This window comes from Lissotriton helveticus, chromosome 6 (assembly GCF_964261635.1).
Source record: "Lissotriton helveticus chromosome 6, aLisHel1.1, whole genome shotgun sequence".
In the NCBI taxonomy this organism is placed as follows: Eukaryota; Metazoa; Chordata; class Amphibia; order Caudata; family Salamandridae; genus Lissotriton; species Lissotriton helveticus.
The window spans coordinates 1,517,816,701-1,517,836,554 of record NC_136067.1 but is presented as its reverse complement, the minus strand read 5'-3'; the positions used below and the strand labels follow the sequence as shown (position 1 = coordinate 1,517,836,554).

At 50.3% G+C, this 19,854-nt stretch overlaps 1 protein-coding gene across 1 annotated transcript in view; it reads left to right on the top strand.

The window, feature by feature from the left end:
• The window catches only part of VRK2 (VRK serine/threonine kinase 2), a 424,890-nt gene that overhangs the window by 2,322 nt on the left and 402,714 nt on the right, over positions 1–19,854 (top strand). Inside the window, 1 exon segment of the mRNA XM_078649306.1 lies at positions 19,343–19,481. Coding sequence (XP_078505432.1) covers positions 19,346–19,481 — 136 coding nt within the window. The 5' untranslated portion in view covers positions 19,343–19,345.

Here is a 19,854-nt window from a genome sequence, read left to right as displayed (position 1 = left end):
TGTCACCCCTGAGTAGGAAAAGGGGGTTTTCTCCTAGTGACCTTTCTTCACGCACCTCCCAATACCTCCTTAATGTCTCTTTGAGATGTCTCTTCTCTGGCCATCCATGGATCACATAGCCCTTGACCGTTTCCAGATCTTCGTCCATTTTGTATGCGTCTTCCCATTCCTGGGCACTGATTACTCCTTCCATGTCCTGAATGGTGGCAACCACGTAACCTTCCCATTTAGGAGTCGCTTGCACCTCCGGGCCTTCTTGTGCGGCTGCTCGACTCAGAAAGTCAGCTACTTTATTTTGTGGTCCTGGTATATGCTCTACGTCGTATACAAAGTCCAACAGCCTGAGTGTCATTTTAGCTATGCGGGGAGTGGCGTGGGCATGACTGCTCAAAGTCAACACTTTGACAAGCGGCTTGTGGTCTGTCCTCACTAGAAACTTCGCTCCCCATAGATACTGCCGAAATCGTTCCATTCCCCACACCACTGCTAGCATCTCTTTCTCAATTACGCTAAACTTTTCTTCGTTGGGCGCTAAGGATCTCGAAGCGAAGCTGACCGTTGACATCTCACCATTCGCCGCCTTTTGCATCAGCACAGCTCCCAGACCTCGATCACTGGCGTCAGTAGTGAGGATCGAACTCGCTTCCGGGTCGAATCCTTTCAAAGGTATCGTGGCACCCAGTTCCTGTTTGAGTACAGCAAATTCTTCCTGTTCCTTCTCCTCCCATTGGAATCCATTTTTCTCCTTAAGTAGTTGTCGCATGCAGTGTGTTTCGGTGGCAAAGTTGGGAATGAATTTGCTATAGTACTCTGCCATCCCCAGGAATGACCTGACATCTTCCTTCTTTCCTGGGGTGGGCGCAACCAAAATAGCTTGCATGTTGGCTCTTTTTGGCTCTATACCTTTCTCACTCACTTCGTGCCCAAGGTAAGTCACGGACTGGACCCCAAACTTGCACTTGGACCACTCGGCCGTCAATCCATTGGTCTGCAACGTGCGTAGTACTTGGTGCAGCTTTTCGTTGTGATCCTGTCTGGATGCGCCCATGACCATGATGTCATCTTGGAAGAACTGAACTCCCTCCATCTTCCTAAAGAGTCTGTGCATGAGGTTCTGGAATACGGCAGCTGCCGAGGCCAATCCGAATGGCATCCTGACAAATTTGTAGCACCCAAAAGGTGTAATAAAAGACGTGAGATGGCTGCATGAGTGATGGAGCTTCACCTGATGGTATGCAGAGGACAGGTCCAACGTGGAGAACCACTTCACACCTTTCGTCTTGGCCAACATCTCGTTGATGCGGGGAAGGGGGAACTTGTCCACTAAGATATTTTTGTTCAGTTCTCGAAGGTCGACACATAGCCTCACCTTCCCGTTGGGCTTCTGTGCCACCACCAATGGTGACAACCATTCGGAGCTGTCAATGGCTTGTATTATCCCACTCTTCTCTAGTCTATCCAGTTCCGCTTGGACCGCCTCTCGGCACCTGAGAGGAATATTCCTTACTTTGTGTACAACTGGTTGGGCTCCCTCCTTCAACTTGATGAGGTGTTGGTATTTAAACAGCGCTCCTTTTCGTCCATTGAACACCTTGGGGTATTCTCTGCGCCACGCTTCGGTGTCGTCGACCTGTTCCATGTCCATCAATAGGATTTTCTCCACTCCTCCCGGGTTCAATTGTATGCCAAGGGCACCCTGGTCCTTCCAGCTGAGTACCGATGGGCCTTTCTCGGCAACATATAGTTTGCACCTGGCATGTCGCCCACGAAATTCAAACAGTAGTGGACAGTAACCCAGCATGGGTATCCTCTGCCCTGTATATGTGACAGGCCGTAAGTCCATCGGATGTAGTTTCTCCTTTATCCTTGCCTCAAACTCTCTCTCCCATACCTGTTTCTGAATTATGGTTATGGGAGCTCCGCTGTCCGCTATCATTTCTATGGGTATGCCTCCTATGTGCATGTCCAACCTTGGCTTGTCCGATTCCGTGCACCCCACATCCAAAATCTGTGCATCAATGTATAGGAACTCTTGCAGATCTTCTTCTTCTGCGGGGTTTTCTTCCTCCTCCTGTTGTTCCTGGTCCACGTATCTAATGGTGGTACCTCTGGGTTTGCGACGGCACACCTTCTCATAGTGTCCGAAAATGTTGCAGTATGCACACTTCGCCCGGAACGCCGGACACACCTTGTCGTTTCCCAAATGTGTTGCGCTTCCACACCTGTAACAACTCGGTTTGCCTCCTCTGCCTGTCCTTTGGGTTGTGGCTCCTGCTTGTTGCGGGCCTCTTCTATTGTCTGTGTTTCTCGTAGACTCCTTCTGTTTGTTCTTCTCCCCTTTGTAATTCGTCATGACTCTGCAGACCGTCTGTGTGTTTCCTGTGTCCTTCCTGGCTGCTTGCGCACACCTCTTTGACATCTCCGCCTTCTTCACCATGGCCCATACCTCTTTCAAGGAGGCATCGCCGTTGACCCACAATTTCTCCTGGACGTGCGTACTCGTGGTGTGCATTATGATTTGATCACGAATGAGGTCATCGTGTAGAGGACCGAACTTGCATGTGAGGGCTAGTTTCTGAAGCGCAGACACGTATTCATCCACTGTCTCGCTTCCCGCTTGTTTTCTGTGGAAAAAACTGTGTCTGTCTATAGCCACGCACACGACTGGTCTGTAGTGCGCATCTAGGTCTGCTATGGCGTGGCTGAACACGTCGTCATCATTGTCATCCCGTGGACCTTTCACGATGGTGTCGAACACTCTGATGCCTTCAGGGCCCAGATTGTGCAGCAAGATCTTCAATCTCCTCTTGCTGGAATATGCCGCCCCACTCTCTTCTTCTAACGCCTCGAGATAATTCTGAAAGTACCTTTTCCAATCCTCCCATGGCATCGCCGGTTCACCCCTACTGGGAGAAAAGGCACCATTTGCGTGAGTGTTGTGGATTGCGCAGCCATCCTCCTGACAACGATGGAATTCGCTGGAGCCGCAACGTCTCGGTTGGGAGGGCTGCCAGGAGTTTGTCTGGTGTCAGTGACCGCTACACTCCCACTGCTCCCAGTCGCGCTACTCGACGTTGCTGCCGTCGTGTGCAGGGAACGCTGTCCCTCCCCGCCGACCGCCGCCGACTTTCCGCCTTGGCCTGCCTCCTCCGCCAGTTTGGCGCGCAAACTGCGCCACGTTTCCCGTGCCTTTTGTCTTCCTCACGAGTGCCTGGTAGACCTCTTCCCCCCGTGGCCCCTTGATGCAGGAGAGGTCCAGAGTGTACCTGTGGGCTGGCTTGTCACACACACGTGCAATCGCCGCATTGCTGTGGTGGAGGGTTGTAGCTGTAGCCTTGCAGGAGCCTGCCCAGTTGCACTACTAACAACCAGTGCGCTCCGCCGATCTGCTGGCACTCGTAGTAGGTGGGGGCCGGAGGAGCTGTGAGCGCCGAACGCTCTGTCCGCTGCCGCGCTCCGGGTAGTGGGCGTGTCCAACCCTGCGGCGGGAACCGTCGCCACGGTAGGTGAGGCCGCCGGTGTCGCTAGCATCACAGGGCACGCTGTGGATAGGTAAGCCTCGTCGCCATTGTGGAGACTCCCTTTTAAATAATTACAGGAGCCAAATTAGGTTTCTTTTTAACTTTAATCCCCGGAGCGCCGGGATACACCGCTGCCTTGGATGCGGTAGGCGCCGATAAAGAAAATGGCCGCCTTCCGCTTCCTGTGCCTCCCTTCCGGTTCCGGCTAGGGAAAGCTAGACCGTCACCACAACAATGGAGAAACCTAATTTCAGGGAAATGGTTAACACTCTTAAGGAATGAAACAAGAAGTAAAATATAAACGGAACTACATCGATGGATCAGTGTTTTTGCCAGCAAAAAAAGTAAAGAACATGAATAAAGAGCCAAGTAGGGACCACTTTCAATGTCTGTTTTTAGGTCGAGGACCGTCGCACTGCGTAGCAGTGGGCAGAGTGTGAAGATTTTTATGTTTTTAGGTTAGGGGGGCTTGAACCCGCCCCTCTCCTCCATTGGCTGGCTTCCTAAACGGAGGCCAGCCATTGGAGGAGAGGGGCATCACTCCGTTCAAGCCCCGTCTCTTTCGGATTCGGGGGCATGTTTTTTTGCGTTCTTTCGCCCTGTGACATCCGTCACTCAGAACGCAAAAAACACCCCCCCCCCCCCCAATCCGAAATTTTCAGGCTTTGCGGCCGCCATTTTGCTGCTCGGTAAAACCAGGAGAGCAGCGTCTACCGAGGATATGAGGTAACTATACCTTGTCTTGCCTCTGCCACCCTGTTTGTGCCGTTTTTCGTGCCCCTGCCCCCCTGTAACTGTAAACACAACAATGATGGACAGAATGTGGATCAATGTCACACATTCACCCCAGTGCAAAGATCTGGGCCCAAATCCATCGTTTTTCCACTCCACACCACCCAGGGTTAGACAATGGCGATATGCAAATCAGCACTGACCCTGTGCCCCATGGGAACAGTCCAGTCCGAACTACAAAAGCCATGTCTTTCCCAGAACGGAAACAAGCATCCGAGGACCGGCCCGGTTTCGAGGTAACACCTCTCTTCAGCCCGGCTAGCTTGAATCCAGTGGTGTGGAGTGCCTGGGACTCACGTCTGAGCATCCCCAGTACACTTAGAGCGGTAACTGTAAACACAACAATGATGGACAGAATGTGGATCAATGTCACACATTCACCCCAGTGCAAAGATCTGGGCCCAAATCCATCGTTTTTCCACTCCACACCACCCTGGGTTAGACAATGGCGATATGCAAATCAGCACTGACCCTGTGCCCCATGGGAACAGTCCAGTCCGAACTACAAAAGCCATGTCTTTCCCAGAACGGAAACAAGCATCCGAGGACCAGCCCGGTTTCGAGGTAACACCTCTCTTCAGCCCGGCTAGCTTGAATCCAGTGGTGTGGAGTGCCTGGGACTCACGTCTGAGCATCCCCAGTACACTTAGAGCGGTAACTGTAAACACAACAATGATGGACAGAATGTGGATCAATGTCACACATTCACCCCAGTGCAAAGATCTGGGCCCAAATCCATCGTTTTTCCACTCCACACCACCCTGGGTTAGACAATGGCGATATGCAAATCAGCACTGACCCTGTGCCCCATGGGAACAGTCCAGTCCGAACTACAAAAGCCATGTCTTTCCCAGAACAGAAACAAGCATCCGAGGACCGGCCCGGTTTCGAGGTAACACCTCTCTTCAGCCCGGCTAGCTTGAATCCAGTGGTGTGGAGTGCCTGGGACTCACGTCTGAGCATCCCCAGTACACTTAGAGCGGTAACTGTAAACACAACAATGATGGACAGAATGTGGATCAATGTCACACATTCACCCCAGTGCAAAGATCTGGGCCCAAATCCATCGTTTTTCCACTCCACACCACCCTGGGTTAGACAATGGCGATATGCAAATCAGCACTGACCCAGTGCCCCATGGGAACAGTCCAGTCCGAACTACAAAAGCCATGTCTTTCCCAGAACGGAAACAAGCATCCGAGGACCGGCCCGGTTTCGAGGTAACACCTCTCTTCAGCCCGGCTAGCTTGAATCCAGTGGTGTGGAGTGCCTGGGACTCACGTCTGAGCATCCCCAGTACACTTAGAGCGGTAACTGTAAACACAACAATGATGGACAGAATGTGGATCAATGTCACACATTCACCCCAGTGCAAAGATCTGGGCCCAAATCCATCGTTTTTCCACTCCACACCACCCTGGGTTAGACAATGGCGAAATGCAAATCAGCACTGACCCTGTGCCCCATGGGAACAGTCCAGTCCGAACTACAAAAGCCATGTCTTTCCCAGAACGGAAACAAGCATCCGAGGACCGGCCCGGTTTCGAGGTAACACCTCTCTTCAGCCCGGCTAGCTTGAATCCAGTGGTGTGGAGTGCCTGGGACTCACGTCTGAGCATCCCCAGTACACTTAGAGCGGTAACTGTAAACACAACAATGATGGACAGAATGTGGATCAATGTCACACATTCACCCCAGTGCAAAGATCTGGGCCCAAATCCATCGTTTTTCCACTCCACACCACCCTGGGTTAGACAATGGCGATATGCAAATCAGCACTGACCCTGTGCCCCATGGGAACAGTCCAGTCCGAACTACAAAAGCCATGTCTTTCCCAGAACGGAAACAAGCATCCGAGGACCGGCCCGGTTTCGAGGTAACACCTCTCTTCAGCCCGGCTAGCTTGAATCCAGTGGTGTGGAGTGCCTGGGACTCACGTCTGAGCATCCCCAGTACACTTAGAGCGGTAACTGTAAACACAACAATGATGGACAGAATGTGGATCAATGTCACACATTCACCCCAGTGCAAAGATCTGGGCCCAAATCCATCGTTTTTCCACTCCACACCACCCTGGGTTAGACAATGGCGATATGCAAATCAGCACTGACCCTGTGCCCCATGGGAACAGTCCAGTCCGAACTACAAAAGCCATGTCTTTCCCAGAACGGAAACAAGCATCCGAGGACCGGCCCGGTTTCGAGGTAACACCTCTCTTCAGCCCGGCTAGCTTGAATCCAGTGGTGTGGAGTGCCTGGGACTCACGTCTGAGCATCCCCAGTACACTTAGAGCGGTAACTGTAAACACAACAATGATGGACAGAATGTGGATCAATGTCACACATTCACCCCAGTGCAAAGATCTGGGCCCAAATCCATCGTTTTTCCACTCGACACCACCCTGGGTTAGACAATGGCGATATGCAAATCAGCACTGACCCTGTGCCCCATGGGAACAGTCCAGTCCGAACTACAAAAGCCATGTCTTTCCCAGAACGGAAACAAGCATCCGAGGACCGGCCCGGTTTCGAGGTAACACCTCTCTTCAGCCCGGCTAGCTTGAATCCAGTGGTGTGGAGTGCCTGGGACTCACGTCTGAGCATCCCCAGTACACTTAGAGCGGTAACTGTAAACACAACAATGATGGACAGAATGTGGATCAATGTCACACATTCACCCCAGTGCAAAGATCTGGGCCCTAAGTGCGCTGGGGATGCCCAGACGTGGGTCCCAGGCACTCCACACCACTTGGAGTCAAGCTAGCCGGGCTGAAGAGAGGTGTTACCTCGAAACCGGTCCTGGTCCTCGGATGCTTGATTCCGTTCTGGGAAGGACATGGCTTTTGTAGTTCGGACTGGACTGTTCCCATGGGGCAACAGGGTCAGAGCTGATTTGCATATCGCCATTGTCTAACCCAGGGTGGTGTGGAGTGCAAAAAAACAATGGATTTGGGCCCAGATCTTTTGACTGGGGGAGTGTTGACATTGATCCACATTCAGTCCATCACTTGTTGTTTTTGCAATTGCCGCCCAAAGTGCGCTGGGGATGCCCAGACGTGGGTCCCAGGCACTCCACACCACTTGGAGTCAAGCTAGCCGGGCTGAAGAGAGGTGTTACCTCGAAACCGGTCCGGTCCTCGGATGCTTGATTCCGTTCTGGGAAGGACATGGCTTTTGTAGTTCGGACTGGACTGTTCCCATGGGGCAACAGGGTCAGAGCTGATTTGCATATCGCCATTGTCTAACCCAGGGTGGTGTGGAGTGCAAAAAAACGATGGATTTGGGCCCAGATCTTTTGACTGGGGGAGTGTGTGACATTGATCCACATTCAGTCCATCACTTGTTGTTTTTGCAATTGCCGCCCTAAGTGCGCTGGGGATGCCCAGACGTGGGTCCCAGGCACTCCACACCACTTGGAGTCAAGCTAGCCGGGCTGAAGAGAGGTGTTACCTCGAAACCGGTCCGGTCCTCGGATGCTTGATTCCGTTCTGGGAAGGACATGGCTTTTGTAGTTCGGACTGGACTGTTCCCATGGGGCAACAGGGTCAGAGCTGATTTGCATATCGCCATTGTCTAACCCAGGGTGGTGTGGAGTGCAAAAAAACGATGGATTTGGGCCCAGATCTTTTGACTGGGGGAGTGTGTGACATTGATCCACATTCAGTCCATCACTTGTTGTTTTTGCAATTGCCGCCCTAAGTGCGCTGGGGATGCCCGACGTGGGTCCCAGGCACTCCACACCACTTGGAGTCAAGCTAGCCGGGCTGAAGAGAGGTGTTACCTCGAAACCGGTCCGGTCCTCGGATGCTTGATTCCGTTCTGGGAAGGACATGGCTTTTGTAGTTCGGACTGGACTGTTCCCATGGGGCAACAGGGTCAGAGCTGATTTGCATATCGCCATTGTCTAACCCAGGGTGGTGTGGAGTGCAAAAAAACGATGGATTTGGGCCCAGATCTTTTGACTGGGGGAGTGTGTGACATTGATCCACATTTAGTCCATCACTTGTTGTTTTTGCAATTGCCGCCCTAAGTGCGCTGGGGATGCCCAGACGTGGGTCCCAGGCACTCCACACCACTTGGAGTCAAGCTAGCCGGGCTGAAGAGAGGTGTTACCTCGAAACCGGTCCGGTCCTCGGATGCTTGATTCCGTTCTGGGAAGGACATGGCTTTTGTAGTTCGGACTGGACTGTTCCCATGGGGCAACAGGGTCAGAGCTGATTTGCATATCGCCATTGTCTAACCCAGGGTGGTGTGGAGTGCAAAAAAACGATGGATTTGGGCCCAGATCTTTTGACTGGGGGAGTGTGTGACATTGATCCACATTCAGTCCATCACTTGTTGTTTTTGCAATTGCCGCCCTAAGTGCGCTGGGGATGCCCAGACGTGGGTCCCAGGCACTCCACACCACTTGGAGTCAAGCTAGCCGGGCTGAAGAGAGGTGTTACCTCGAAACCGGTCCGGTCCTCGGATGCTTGATTCCGTTCTGGGAAGGACATGGCTTTTGTAGTTCGGACTGGACTGTTCCCATGGGGCAACAGGGTCAGAGCTGATTTGCATATCGCCATTGTCTAACCCAGGGTGGTGTGGAGTGCAAAAAAACGATGGATTTGGGCCCAGATCTTTTGACTGGGGGAGTGTGTGACATTGATCCACATTCAGTCCATCACTTGTTGTTTTTGCACCTGCCCCCCTGTAGCCATTTGCTTATTTCCAGACCGTCTATATTTATTTGCCGATAGTCGCATCTCCCACTTACCTCCACGAAATAAAAGCAGGGTAGCAGCGTGACACTGTCCTTGGTTATCCTTGCTTTCTGCCTCTCCTTCTCAGACATGGCTCCCTCTTCTCACGGCTGGCCTTTCCGTCCGCTGTGGCCGGTGCTTCAGACGGGCTGACTCTGAGTCAGAGAGATCCTTTGGCGAGCTGTGCTCTGTGTGCGGATGTATCTATCATTCCCGAGAACCACCTACGGAGTGTGCTGCATCCAGCTTTTTTCCTCCCCTCGCAGCAAATGAAGGACCCCGCGCTGTCAGAGGGGGAAATGCAAAAATGGCAATGGATTGCACGCGAAACACATGCAGAACGGGCGTCCTCTCCTCTCAACTGTTCCTCATTGTGCTCGTGTCCCCCCCACCCCGCTGTTTCTCGTTGTGCTCGTGTCCCCCCACCCCGCTGTTTCTCGTTGTGCTCGTGTCCCCCCCCACCCCGCTGTTCCTCGTTGTGCTCGTGTCCCCCCCACCCCGCTGTTCCTCGTTGTGCTCGTGGCCCCCCGCCCCCCTGACCCTCGTGCTCGTGCCCCCCCACCCCTGACCCTCGTTGCGCTCGCTTTTCTGCCTGCCCCCTGACCCTCGTTGTGCTTGTGCCCCCCCACACCTCCTGACCCTCGTTGCGCTCGCTTTTCTGCACCCCCTGTTGCTCGCTCTGCTCGTGAACCCCCCCCCCCGACCCTACAGGCTACCCAGGAAGGTAGCATGGGGACACAAGATCACAACTCGACTGTTGACCAACATTACCTTTAAATCCCAGCCTACCTTTTTTGTTTTTGGAAAAAAGTACTTTTAAGGACACAGGTGTACTTAACACTACACAAATCAATGACAAATACAGAGTGATGCCCCTGATCTCAACTCACTGTGGGGGCTAAAACCTGTCCCTCCTCTTCATGTTTCTGTCACCCGGGTCACCCTGTCTACGATTGTCCCCAGCCAGCTTTGGTAGAGCACGAATAAGGCTCCGGTGCAAATTACGTTTCCCACAAATAAAATGTGCAGTCAGTTCGTTGTCCACTCTAGTTCTTACCTGTCGCTTGATTGGACAGAAAAACAGTCTTTAGTCCTCGCACTCACCTCAGTGTTTTCCAAGAGGCTTCTGACCGCAGATGGTGGCCAGTGGTATTCATGTGCTGCCTCAGCAATGGACACCATGGACGTCATGCAAAGCTCGTGTCTTCACTGAGCGTAGCTGCCTTGGACTGTCAGCATGGTACTCAGTGGCTTATGCTGCTACGAGCTGGCTTCCTCAGGAATCGCAGCCCACTTCCGAGCCAACGAAGACACAAGCTAATGCAGCTGCAGCCTGACCCAGGCCGATGCACATAGCGAGGCAGTTGGAGCCCCAGCCTGGGCCGACACAAACAGCAGATAGCGCAGCCCCTCCCCGGGCCAATACACAGGGCAAGGCAGATGCAACCCACCTTAAGCCAATGCACACGGCAGGCAATTAAAGCCAGATATAGACCAATAAACAAGGCAAGGTACATGCTGGCTGCGTTGGGCCAATGTACAGATATATGTACTCTTTCATGGTTCTCACGGGGAGCCAAGCTGTGCTTGCTTCCCTGCCCCCTGGCTGTGCTTGCTTCCCTGCCCCCTGCCCCCTGGCTGTGCTTGCTTCCCTGCCCCCTGGCTGTGCTTGCTCCCCTGCCCCTTGGCTGTGCTTGCTTCCCTGGCTGTGCTTGCTTCCCTGGCTGTGCTTGCTTCCCTGGCTGTGCTTGCTTCCCTGCCCGCTGATTGTGCTTGCTTCCCTGGCTGTGCTTGCTCCCCTGCCCCCTGGCTGTGCTTGCTCCCCTGCCCCCTGGCTGTGCTTGCTCCCCTGCCCCCTCTCTGTGCTTGCTCTCCTGTGTGTCTGTGTGGCTCTGGGTGTGTGTGTGTGTGGGCTCTGTGTGTGTGGGCTCTGTGTGTGTGTGGGGGGGCTCTGCGTATGTGTGTGGGGGCTCTGTGTGTGTGGGGGGGCTGTGTGTGGGGCTCTGTGTTTGTGTGCGGGGCTGTGTGTGTGTAGGGGGGTGTGTGTGTGTAGGGGGTCTGTGTGTGTGTGGGGGGCTCTGTGTGTGTGTGTGGGGGGCTCTGTGTGTGTGGGGGGGGCTCTGTGTGTGTGTGTCTGAGGGCTCTGTGTGTGTGTGTGAGGGCTCTGTGTGTTGGGCTCTGTGTGTGTGTGTGTGTGTGTGTGTGTGTGTGTGTGTGTCTCTGTCTGTGTGTGTGTGTGTGCACGGCTCTGTCTGTGTGTGTGTGTGTGGCTCTGTGTCCGCAAATACTCTCTACTACTCTCTAATGCTCACCTATTGCCATTGTAAATGACAATACCATTTATTTATGTTTTTAAAAACAAAATGAAAAAAAATGTCATGAGCAATGCCAATAGCTCTACCTTTAATAATGCCGAGACCATTGCATTGTAAATGCTTGTTTTAATCACTACCATGTCTCAGACCCGGGGAGACCCTGCCCTCGTTGAGCCCTGGTGGCAGTCATCAGTGGCAGCACCAGGAGGAGCAGAAGGAATGACTGTCACTTAATGCTTTTTTTAACTTTGCGCCCAAAGAAACAAGTTAAAATGATTGCAAATATGGTCTTTCTTTTGATCTTAGACTGCACTTCAAGCTCACGTAACGGGTTCAGATTTACCCATATTCAGTAGGTGTGAGGGTGTTGAACTGGTAGGATACCTGTGGTGGTTAATGCGTTTGCGGAAGAGATTAGTGAGCGTTCTCTGGCTACACAGGTGAATATTCATAAAATGTCTCGGCTTTAGTGTGTCTGCTATAGATGAGTGTAAGACACAGATATGCATTACATGCAAAGTGGCTCAATGGGTTAATGCTTTGCTGCAGAGACCTTTTGTGTTACCTGTAAAGTCACTCAATTATTGATGCATCAAAAGCTCTGTTTAACCTGCAAGTCTTAATTTGAGACCTTGCAGGATTTAAATACATTATTTGTTATTTTACAGTTAATTAAATGGGTTCTTATGAACAGTTATAAACAATGGAGTGACAAATTCAGTTTTTGTTATTTTACAGTTGATGAAATGGGTTCTTATGTACAGTAATAAACAATGGAGTGGCAAATTCAGTTTATGTGCTATGTAAATGATTATCAGTGTACTAACACACACACACACACACACAGTTGGTATTTTTGAAAACAGTCATACAGTTCTGAGAAAACAAGATATAATAACAAGTCCACATAATTTTAGTATTCTAGTTGAAAGATATACGATTTCTTTTATTCTTCAAATCAGTTAAATACTTCAGGTACATTTTAATACATACCATCTTAAAGGTCTAGCTTAGGATGAAATAACTTTTAATCATATCCAAAAGATTTCAAAATAAGTAGACATAGCCAACATGTGTTTTGCAATTTGACTTCTTCATGGCTGTCGTGCACATATGTGAAAATATATATATTCACTGAAAAAACCACAGGTTTCAGGGACGTTATAGTTAGTTGGACATTTCACTCGTACAAAACCAGAGAGATTCAGCCATTAAAGTTAGTTGAGCTAACTATAACTTGCGTCCCTGGAATGCACTGCTGATGACATATAAGTAATTGCTGATGACATCACATATTACATCATTCATGATCTGGTCAGTGACATCACTGATGACATCTCAAATGACATCACTGATGACATCATCCAGTGACCGTGTGTCTCTGTAAAGTTCAAATAAGAGCAGGGAGATCAGTCGATAATTTTTTAGATCAGAGGAAGCTTTCTTTATGAGGGGTCTGGTGTCTGCATGTTTCCATCTGCCCGTTAAGGTTGCAGTGGAGATGGAATTGTTAAGGATGCGGGTGATTTGCGTGCTGATTGGGTTTGTTACAAGATTGTAGAGTTGGGTGTGGCCGGGGTTGGTAGGCGCCCCGGAGTGGATGATGGCAGAGGTGGTCAGGGCGGTGAGCGGTCACCAGGTTGTGATTCTTTGGCTGGTGTTTGCTGGTTGGTTGAGCTTGTCTGGGTTGATGGAGGCGGGTTGGATGGTGAAATTGTTGTAGATGTTAGTGATCTTGCTGTGGAAGTAGTCTGAGAAGGTGTCGCAGGGTTCCTAGGAGAGGTGGATGGTGTTTCCTATGGCTGTCGGGTTGGAGAGTTGTTTGACTATGAAGAGTTCCTTTCTGTGGTTGGCAGCAGAGTCAATGAGGGTGGTGATGGCTGCTTTCTTGTCTTCTTTGATGTGCCGTTGATAGTTGCTGAGGGCTGTTTTGTGAGTGGCTCTGTCAGCCTCGTTCTTGGTGGCGCTCCATTGTTTCTCCAGTTGGTGGCAATTGCGCTTGATGGTCCGGAGTTCTGGAGTGTACCAGCTGGCATGTTTGGGGCTCTTGTTGGTTTTTGTGGGTTTTAAAGGGGAGACTGTCGGTGCAGTTGGTGATCAGGCGGTGAAGTTGTGGACGGCGTGGTCGAGGTCTATTGAGGGTTTGGAGGTGGCGAGGGTTTGTGACCACTGATTTTCGGTGACCTTGCTCCAGCTGCGGTGGGAGGAGATCTCCTGCCCAGTGACGGTATACTGGGCGTCGGCGATGATGACGTGTATGATGGTGTGGTCAGCCCAGGTGAGTTTTATGGTGTGGCTAAATTTGATTCTGTCGCTGGAGGTGAAGATGTTGGTCAAGTGTGTGTCGGGCTTTGTGTGTGAGTTTATTGACTAGCTGGGTGAGGCCGATGTTGTTCAGGTTCTCCAGGAGGGCGATGGAGTTTGTGGTGTTGGGGTCGTCATTGTGGAAGTTAAGGTCACTGAATAGGAGGTAGTGGTGTCAATCAGTTGCTAGGGAGGAGATGCTGTTGGGGATGGCGTCGCAGAATTTTGCTCAGGCTCCCAGGGGTCTTTAGACACGGGTGCCTCTTATCATGGTCTTCGCATCAATTTGTAGTAGGAAGGTGAGGTGTTACATGAGGCGTGGGCTTGTCATTGGTGAAGGTGCATCGAATGGTTTCCTTAAAAATGATAACGATGCCTCCTCCTTGTTTGTTGGTGCGGTCACAGTGTATCATCGTGTAGCCTTTAGGAGTGGCAGTTGTGATGTCTGGGTTCGAGGAGGGGTTGAGGCATTTTTTGGTGATGAAGGCAACGTCCGTGGAGAGGGTGGAGATTGTGTCCCAGATTTCCGTGGCATGTTTGCAGAGTGAGTGGGCGCTGAGCAGGATACAATGGAGCGGTTGCGGTCTTGTCGGCCAGAGTGGTGCAGGATTCCTTGTAGGTTGTTTTTGAAGGAGAAATGGCTGTGTCAGCAGGTGAATGGTCCTTTGGGGGATCGAGGGGAGGAGGAGACACAGCTGTTTCGACATCTGGGGTCCAGTTACAGGAGTTGCTTGGCGGTGTACCGTTTCGTGGTGGGAGGGCCAGGGGTCCTGGCACAGGATGTTGTACCACTGGTGGTGCACATGCTGCGCTCATCTGCCACGTGGTCGTGCTGCAGCCTCCATTAGTGGTCCTGGTGGTGGTCCTACAGAAAGCAGCACAGGGGAAATGGGTAGCGCAGGGCCAGGGACAGTGGGTGGCGCAGGAACTGCAGGTGGTGCAGGCACAAGGACAGCTGGTGGCGCAGGGCCAGCATGCAACGCAGGGCCAGGGACAGCATGCAGCTCAGGACCAGCAGGCATCACAGGGCCAGGGACAGCAGGCAGTGCAGTGACAGCAGGCAGTGCAGTGACAGCAGGCAGCGCAGTGACCACAGATAGCGCAGAGACAGGAGGAAGCACAGGGATGGGAGGTACGGTACCTTAAGCTACCGTCAGGCACAAGGAGGAGTGGCGAGCCCAGAAACCTCTGGGCTCTGATGGGCGCGAATGGGCCAGCCTTCAGGGCTGCTGGGAAATGTAGTGCAGTTGCCCACCTGGTCACTGCCTGCTGGTGTAGTCTGGAGGAGGCAGGGTGTCTTCAAGCAATGGCAGGCATCTCCTACTAAAAGGCAAAAAGCGGCGTCCCTCGATGCGGGAGCTACAGGTGCCCTATATCCTGAACAGGGAGATGCGAAAAAGAGGCATTCCCAGCTGGCCCGCCTCCGGGGCTGCTGGGAAATGTAATGCAATCGTCCGGTTATGGCCGGCGTAGTCGGAAGGGGGTCTTAAGGCAATGGCAGGAGGGCAGGCACCTCCTAACTGCTGAATTTCTATGGTTTTGTGTGAGTAAATTTAGAACCTAACCATAAGGTCAGTGTGACCTTTGCTTTTTTAAGTGAATTTCTGTGTTTTTTTAAATTCTATTCCCTAACTATAACGTCCCTGAAACCTTTTGTTTTTTAAGGGCAACATGGAACCGACCGGGGACCACCACCTCCCAGGGCCTACTTTAAATATAAGGGGTGCCACACAGACCCCTTTCCCCGGGCCCCAGGGACCACCACCCCCCCAAAGCAACATGATTAAAGTTAGAGGGGCCACAGGGACCACCACCTCCCTGGGACAACATGAAATAAATATATGGGAGGGCTGCATGGGTCCCTGGATACCACCACTTCCCTGGGGCTACATGAAATAAATATAAAGGGGGCTACACGGTCCACAGGGGACCCCCACCTCACTGGGCCAACGTTATAAAAACGTTTGGGGGGCCAGGTGGACCTCCCTGGGTCCTGGGGACAACATGAAATATATGGGGGGCTGCATGGACCCCATGAGCCCCGGGGAACACTGCCTCCCTGGGGCTACATTAAATATTTGTAAGGAGGGGCCACGTGGATCCCCAAGACCTTTGGGACCACCACCTCACCTGGCCCAAATATTTTTTTTTAAATGGGAGGGGGCTAAGAGTCCCTCCCTGGCCCGTTTGGGCCCCAGGGACCCTATTCCCTGGGCCCAAACTATACACTTTTAAAGTGTTTATAAAGGGAGGGGGCCATGCAGCCCCCCAACCACAGGCCGATTTGGACCATAGGGATCCTATCCCTTACGGTCCAGCCATGTTTTCTGGCTGCCCTGGAGCCTACCTAGGGCACTCAGTGTGCAATGGGACCGTGGGGGGAGCTTCTAGCCTGCACGTTCCCAGCCGGCACCCAACTCCTGCGGGAACCGGCATTGCTCCTTCAATCAGGAAGCTGCTTTAAATAGCAGCTCCCTTCTTCCAGGATCAATGTTTTCCTGCACGCATAATTGCGTGCACGGAAACAGATGAAAACTCCGCTTTCTGCAAGCGGAAACTGTTTATCAGCTTCTTCTTGTGAAAGCAGAGTTGTTTGCTTTTGCTTCATGGAAGCTGACACCTCCCACGAAGCAAAAGCAAACGGCTACCTCCTGAGGATGAGCACCTTGGGGAAGTAACCCTGGGGGTCCACCTGAGGGCTTCCTTAAAAAGAGGTGTTTTTTTGCAATTTTGCCATAGATCCTCCAACGAATTGCAGCAAACTTACAAAAAAAAAGATTTATTTTTAATGCCTGGCAAGGTCACTGTGTGACTCCCTCGCCATATCTGGGCAGTCAGGGTATTCCTATCCTGCCCCCTTTTCTTAATTTCTTTTTACATTTTTTGTGGGACTGTGCTTCAAGCAGAGTCTCAAGTTGGCTACAAACACTTCCTGGTTGAAGTGTTGGCAGCCAATCAAATTTCAGCACAGGGGCTGTGGATCCTCGTCCCTAGATTTCTATCTTTTTTTTAACCTTGAATATCTGTAAAATGACCAAACAAATTCACACTAAAGCACGATTTCTGTACCAACATCTAGCTTTCTGGTAAATTAGGTGTAATTCTGTTCAGCAGTTCGGGCTGTAGTCGTGTTCAAAATCCCTATGGGAAAATGCTTAGGGAAAATGTGTTTTGGGACCCTCCTTTTTTCTCAGCCACCATTTGACTGATCACCCTAAAACTTTCAACACAGCAGTTGAACCGACTAAAGGATATGTTTTTACAATTCTGTGAAGATTTGTCAAGCGCCACAGAGTTATTGGTAAAACAAAAAATGCTCTTGGAAACTAGGTCCGAACTATACCTACTGGAGGGGGGGGGGGAGATAGAGAGAGATATATCATTTTATACCAACCTCACAGGTATACAAACCAACCACCATAAGTATTCATTTGACCAACTTCAAATACTACACTAATTTTGTACCTTGAGCAAGGCCCAAAAGCATGACACCCAAGGGATCAAAAACTAAAAATCCATTGTACTTACAAAGTTAAACATTTTAAAATTAGACTCAGATAAACAATCCTATTACAAACTGAAAAGGTGGTATTTGTATAGAGCGTGCATAGATGTACATATCTTACTCAGACCAGAGACTGGAGAAAATAAAACAACACTTGGATGTACCTGTCTTTCGTGAAGTTACATTGCATTGCAGCACTTTTTTTTTCTCTTGGCGATCCAAAAAGCAGTTTAATTAACTATGAAGTAGGGCATCCCTTTGCCACATATTCTTTGCTTGAAAGGAAAGTTACCCCTCAGTAGCACTCCTCATGGAAGCACACTGAATGTACACTGGCGTGTGACACGGGCATGATGCTTCCCAGATGCTCATCCAGATTCATGTGCAGGCTCAAGAAGTGCTGTTGGAATTGGCCCATTTCCCACTATGTTCCAGCAGTTGTCTGAGGGTAGGCTGGGCTGTACTTCTCACCGAACAACTCTCCTCATTCCTCCTGAGTGACTAGATAGTTTAATGGCACCAAACTATCCCTGTTCCTCTGCTGGCTTTCGTTTTACAAATCCTTGTTATCACAATAGTTATATTGTTTCTGCTATATTAGTTATAATGTTTCATAATGTTTGTTAAATGAAAGGTCTGTACTGTTCTGGTACTGTTCTGGTAACTTAAAATCAACTGATCTCTCTACCAAACAACTCTCTCAGACTCTGCTGTATCTAGATGTCTAATCTAGAAGAAAAAATATAACTTTCTCAGAGGCCCCTAGTCCTTCAGAGAAAAAGCAGATGTCAAAACATTAGAAGTAGACAAAGCTAGGATCCTGCCCCAGATGCAGACCTTTCTTCAGCATAGTTCATCATCTTAACAAGACACTGGGTCTTGATCATAGGTCAGTTCATGGTTTATATGGGTAGTGATAAGGAGTTGTTTAGTGCCACAAACTTTTGGGCATTTCTTCACCCATTGGTTTCACACAAGACACTTTCACAAATCTTCAGTGATCTACGGAGACACTAGCACTTCCAAAGCAAAACACAGGCTTCAAGAATACTCTGGACACACAGGCCTTGCCGTCAGCATGAGTGGTGCAGGTCCTTCCGAGCAGCAGCGGCAGTTTCAGTTCATCCCTTCCAGGCTGTTTCGCTGTCTTCGTACTAAGGTGGCAGAGTGTTGTCATCTGTTCAAACAGTCAGTTCAGAGACCAGTACTGGGTAAATCTATCCTTGTGCTTATTCTACTTGGATTGGTCAAAGCCATTAGTCATGAAGTATGAGCAGGAAGGTGGGTTGGAGCAGGGGGTCTCCAGGCTGGGGAAACCCAAAACAGAGACACAGAAGAAAGGAAGGCTGCTCCATTTAACTATCTGTTGACTTGTGAGGAATATCCCTTCCAGAGAAAAGCTGGCAAGGAAAGAGCGGAGAGGGACCTTCTGTATTCTTTCCTTAACACTCTTCCAGCCTACCCGCTACAAATAATTACTGGAATAGTCTGAGGAGAGCTCTGCAATTCACATCTGCAGTGTGGGCTCCCCCTCCAACCTTCCCTTTTAGGTACCAGTAGATTGTCGCAAAAACAAAATGGATCTCAGTGTGGCTGTGGCCACCTGTGTCAAAATGCTGCATAAATGCATCCTCTACACACTAAATGGTACATATGCAGCATCCATGTCCTAAATGGATGGGTAAAGGACCTGGTTGCACGGTACTAGCAGACCAATTTAAAAACACGGGAGAGGCTGAAATGCCACTGTCCCTAGCCGGGGACAGGTAAGAATGTGCCTGTCTTGTAACTAAAATCATATCACTGCCACCACTGTCAGTGTTGTATAGCCAGATGAATTGACAGTAGCCACACCCATTAAAAGAAAGAGTGCACAAGTGTGCCTCACTGATTGCAGCTTCCGAATCTGGGTCTCAATCCTTGTCATAAAAGTCTCTGCTGAGGTAGGGGTAAAAAAAAGGCTTGGTGAATTAAAGGTGAGGTCACATGCTCTACCGACAAATGCAGGGGTCATTTCTCTGTCCTACCGCGGCAATTTTCCAAAACTGCTTATTGAAAGCAGACTATTAACAATATACTGTGTATGTATATAATTTGATTGTAAACAGTTCCATTTTGCAAGTGGTTCTTTTGCGTTGTCTCACTTTCACTTTCTTCTCTTTAGGAGATGCCTGGCAAAAGGGCACCAAAGTGCAAGCTCCCAGCTCCACTTCCAGAAGGACACATCCTGAAGGATTTGGAGGGGAAGGAATGGAGGCTGGGGAGGAAGATTGGCGAAGGAGGTTTTGGATTAATCTATTTAGGTAAAGTTGCTACGAACCATGTTGCATCTGATTACAATGCCTTGCCTCCGGGATACTGCACCCGGGCTAGTGGGTGAGGAAGGAGGTTTAGTTTATAACAAAGAGCATTTAGAGCATATTGAAGGAACCTAAATGTGTGTGCTTGATGGAAGCATTTTAGTGCATGATGGGGAGCTTTTGTAGGGTAATTAGAAAGAAGAAACTAGATGTTCCACCCCCTAATACATGGAGCTTCAATTAAATCCCCTCCTTGGCCTCTAAAGTTCTGATCTTAACTCTGGAATTAAGGGCCCGATTCACAAAAGTAATCTGAGACAGAATCCTAACTTTACGACTTTCAGTTTTCACAAAGGGGATTTAGGAGTCGTAAAGT